Source organism: Aegilops tauschii, chromosome 6 (assembly GCF_002575655.3).
Source record: "Aegilops tauschii subsp. strangulata cultivar AL8/78 chromosome 6, Aet v6.0, whole genome shotgun sequence".
Classification (NCBI taxonomy): Eukaryota; Viridiplantae; Streptophyta; class Magnoliopsida; order Poales; family Poaceae; genus Aegilops; species Aegilops tauschii.
Window position 1 is genome coordinate 161,904,060 of NC_053040.3, and position 4,536 is coordinate 161,908,595.

Genomic DNA, 4,536 nt, shown 5'->3' on the forward strand with positions numbered 1-4,536 from the left:
TAATCTGCGTAAGCAGTAGATCTATATGACTAGACAACAAGCATCAATTTGAAGAAACCACTTTAAATTTTGCATCTGTATTTGCAAGAAATTGAAAATCTCAATTGCAAATAGACGTATTAATCTCGACATGTGTTAAACATGAAAATATATACATCATAGAAATATCCCGGAATACATCGTACTCAACGGAGAAACAGTATTGCAGAGTGACTGGATTTATCTTTGCAAGAGATAAAAAAAATCTCAATTGCAAATAGATGTAATTAATCTTGACACGTGGCAAACATGGAAATATATTACATCAACTTAGAATCTGAAATACATCAGTACTCAACACAAAACAATACTAAAATATGTGTACTGATTTTAGCAGATCTAAAATAGAAATAAATTACTGCTAGAAGTGCTGTTAGGAGATTAATTGGTAATCTGCTAAAACAAATGTGCAAATGAGCAAAACGTGGCATGCTATGCTGGATGCCTAAATTCCCAGCGCATGCATATGGCCACGTAAGGCAGCCCAGACCTGGTAGATAAGGGAGAGCGACTAGATGAAATAAACAGGTCTAGCAATTCCCGAGTCACTTCGATCCCAAATCCACAGCAGAGACCGGCGGAGGACCCCAGCGCCGGCTGGCCGGCCGCATCACCGGCGGAGAGAAGATCTCCCGCTGCGCTCGTCCTGGAGGAGGAGCCACCGCGGAGGTGGGTGCCGGGCGCAACGCCGCTGTAGGCGCCATCCGCGAGCGCGAGCGCTGCTGCTGCGGGGCCGGAACGGCTGCTCGACGGCGGACTCTCCAGCGGGACCGCGAGGGCCCCGAGGCGGCGGCCCGCGCCTGTGCGCCGCAAAGCCGGAGGAGTGGTGGGTGTCTGGGACGGCGCGGCAGCTTCGGCATCGACTGCCGCGGCGCAAGAGGAGCCGCTCACGCCGGAGCCATAGATGAAGACGGAGGCCCCGGTCGGCACGGACTCGAAGGCGAGCGCGTGACAGGCGGCGACCTCGACGACCGCAGAGGTCGGAGATGGCAGCGGCGCGGCCTCGTGCTCGTCGTGTCGTCGTCAAGGACGACGATGTCGTTCCCCGGCGCCGCGCTCAACCGTCGCGTGCTCCGCGTTGGGAGCCGCCACCGGCCCGGACTTCAGCAGGCCACTGAGCCATGGTCGCGCAGAAGGGCGCCGCTGAGCCGCGTGCTAGATGGAGCGCTCGCACTGCTTGCAGGCTGTAAGTCGTCCGTGCCGTGGATGCGAACAGAGGCTGCTGCCTCCGGTCTTGGACATGAGACCGCATCATCGACAACATCATTCACCGTTTGAGGTTAGTGCCGAACCAGAAAAGTAATAATAATAGAATAGCATCACCTGATGATATAGCAATTAAGATCAATAAGTTTGATCTGTAGGCTTCATAGATGAACTATAGAATCAAGACTCTGATTGAATGATTTTAGCGATTTGTGCTTCTGATTCTCCCGTTGATCCATCTTTCTTCTTCTCTTTAAGTACCTGTGAAGAAATCCACAGGAAGAGGTGTCGAGAGAGTCGCCGCGCCGGGGCTGTGGTCGCCTCGGGCTGGTGCAGGAGGTCGAGGCTGCGGGGTCACTCGGCGGCTGAAGACATGCGCCGCCGCGCCGCTCTGCAGGGTGAGGCCTGCTCGCATCATACGGCGGAGGGCTTGTCCTGCCGCCAGTTGCCGAGGACGACGCTCCGTCGGAGAGCGTGCTGATAACGTGTGAAGGATCGATTGTAAACGAACAAAAGAGTCGAACAAATGAATCGATAAGATATTTTTCCATTGCCCCCTCAAAAAAATAATATTTTTCCATTGATGATTGAACACTTATATACAGGAGGAACGGACGCATCCAAAGGACGCGAAGGTTCAGAAGGCGGTTCCTGGAGGCGACGCTCCAGGAACGATATGTTGGTCCCACATCGTGGGGATATCCACGTGCGGTTACAAGTAGAGATTGAATTAACTAATTACATTAATTAATTAAATTCTAACAGTGACGTCGGGGTACGGGAGGGGGATGCGATGCTCCCAGTGCCACCTCGCTTGGTACACTGAGACGTCTATCCGCTGCCTCACCGGGCAGGCAGACGTCAACGAAGGTAGGGGGAGCGTGCGAGAAGGGCCGACGGGGGGCCTTGCCCTTGTTCTTGCGGGTGAAGAAGCCCATGGTGGCGCGCGGGACGATGGCTAGGGTTATCGCCGACGAGGGAGCAAAAGGGTGGCTAGATGGGGACAGGAGGAGGTTGGAAGAGGATGAAGACCCTCCCCCCACACGCTCGGATTAAAAAAGGCCGCCCCACCGCCACTGACGCGTAGGCCCGCGGTCGTCATAAATAAAAATGTAGGATGTAGTTGACCGACCGCCATGTGGGGAAGTAGTGGACATCGAGAGGACGTGCGGCGTGTCCGTGCCGACGCATTTCAGGCCCAAATTTAGGCCGGAAATGGGTCCATGCGGACGCGTTTTGGGAATGGGTCGATGCGTTAGGCCAACATTTTTGTCTACGGCGACCCAAACGGACGGCGACGGGTCGCCACATATTGGAGTTGCTCTTACCCCTTATTTTGTCTCTGGTGCCACCCTATACCTCAAATTCATACTACACGCACCAGCTATTAACAGTATCTCCAGAAACAAAGAGATGTTCTAGATGGCCAAAAAGGCGTAGTATACTCTTACGTATAGTAAAACATATTTGGAGCTTTGCAAAGGCTTTATCATCCTTCGTATGAAGGTACTTGTGTGCCTTCTTTGCCTCCTGTGACATACACTACAAAAGATCATTTGTAATTGGTGAAAAGAAACATGGAGATGTCAAACCATACATATCACAATCTATGTACGCTACAATTCTTAGTATTGAACATACCAACATGGCACCAGCTATGGCATCAGATTCAGGCCCGTGATAGGTCATCAAATGTAAGGCACAGAGCCTGATATTATTGCTAAACTTGCACATTTTGGTGTCAGTTTTTTGATAGCTTGGACATCAACTTAGCTTCAGCAGCAATGCACTGGAAAAGATAGATAATTTTCAAATTGTTGCAAGCAAGGCCATACACATCAAACAACAAAAAATAGAAATTAAGAAGGCCACGCCACAGCATCATCTGATTTGTTAGAGGTAGACATGTACCACCAAGCCAGCAGCGGCGACAGCAAATTGACCCTCTGATTTTCTTTCTTTCATGATATTTTCTGCTACATTCTGGATCTCGAGGGTAAGGTTTCCCTGGTGAATATTGCCATTCTCCATATAGCTCTTCTCCATTTTGAGACACTTGACAGCCCAACAACGCAAAGATGTTAGTAATTAGCAAATTGATCAATCAAATGACACCTTTTGGTTTAGTAAAGGCAAGAGGAATCTACCCGTTTAGCTGCGGCATGCAGGTCAAAATGAAGAGCAACATTGCTATTGAAAAACTTCTTGAGATAGGCAATGTAGTCTCTGAAATGAACTATACCGCAAGTCCAAGGCAGTAGCCTGTCCGGAGACCATGCCTCCGCCATAAGATCTTAAGATGGATAAAATACGTGTCAGATCTAATAGTAATAGCAAGAAAATATGTAGTACATGCATATAACAAATTGCAGAACAGAACATCACGAGATAGCACAGGAGTGAAATACAGCTTCGTTACGCTCAACATTCGACAACACAAGGAAATGATGTTACATCTGGTCGCACTGTAAACCAGTCAAGAATTTCAAGACGGATCCAAACTTTCTAAAAGGCATTATGAATCATGTAACAAATCACTAGGACAGATCCAAACCCCAATCCTAACTGAAAACTAGAACAATAAATTTCCTCGCACCTTCGAACTCGATGATCTCCAATGGCGGCAGTTCCTTGATACCATCCATTTCCTCCCTTTCATCCTCCATCTTCTTAATCCACGCCTTCACAGAATCGTAGTCGTACTGCCTCATGAAGAGTTGGGGGAAGCCCTTCTCCTCCGAATTTGGGGTCTCACTGTGTTCCATCTTCTTTGGGGAACTAGTATTTCGTGGAGGGATGGGATCGGGAGCGGGACTGGAAAGCGACGACGAGGCGGCGGACGAGGAAGAGATCTCCCCCGGCTGTAGGGCCTCACGGGGTTGCATTTCTTTGGGGACCTAGGGTTTCGTGGAGGGATGGGATGGAGAGCGGGATCGGAAAGCGACGACGAGGCGGCGGACGAGGAGTGGCGAACGGTCGGGGTTGGGTTCGGGCCAAGAGCATCTGCAGCCGTTGGCCCGGCTTACAAAAAATCACCGCGTGACGATGACTCGGCGATAAAATCGGTTTGGGGTGATTGAGTTTTCAGCCACCGTCGTCAGATTGCCCCAGACGCTGATATCGGTTTAATTTTGGCGTAAATTTGCCCATTTTTTAGCCCACTTTCGACGCAAAATCGACCCGCTATCGGTGCAAATCAGCCCATATTCGCCATGCTTCGGCGCAAATTCAACATAAGTTATTTTTTATCACATAGTTCATCATAGAAAATCAATAGAAATCAAATAGTTC

General features: G+C 49.6%; 1 protein-coding gene across 2 annotated transcripts; it reads right to left on the reverse strand.

Moving 5' to 3' along the window:
• Positions 1-236: 236 nt before the first annotated feature.
• LOC109769877 (uncharacterized) lies at positions 237-4,229 on the reverse strand. Of its 2 annotated transcripts, XR_012187476.1 has the most exons (5): positions 3,842-4,213; positions 3,393-3,538; positions 3,157-3,300; positions 2,887-3,034; positions 237-2,787 (listed from the first exon to the last, which is right to left on the reverse strand). XR_012187476.1 is itself a non-coding variant. In XM_020328579.4 (4 exons), exons 1-4 carry the CDS (start codon positions 4,128-4,130, stop codon positions 2,987-2,989), a joined length of 627 nt encoding a protein of 208 aa, XP_020184168.1. In that variant the 5' UTR covers positions 4,131-4,229; the 3' UTR covers positions 237-2,986. The 2 variants fall into 2 exon arrangements, 1 of the variants encoding a protein (XP_020184168.1); XM_020328579.4 differs by having other exon boundaries at positions 237-3,034; positions 3,842-4,229.
• Between the last annotated feature and the right edge of the window lie 307 nt (positions 4,230-4,536).

Excerpts from the sequence above, each read along its gene's own strand:
- LOC109769877 (XM_020328579.4), bottom strand. The coding sequence starts at position 4,130 with ATGCAACCCCGTGAGGCCCTACAGCCGGGGGAGATCTCTTCCTCGTCC. Across the intron at positions 3,539-3,841 it reads GGAGATCATCGAGTTCGAAG|ATCTTATGGCGGAGGCATGG; the intron begins GTGCGAGGAAAT and ends ATCCATCTTAAG. Across the intron at positions 3,035-3,156 it reads TCGCCGCTGCTGGCTTGGTG|TGCATTGCTGCTGAAGCTAA; the intron begins GTACATGTCTAC and ends TATCTTTTCCAG.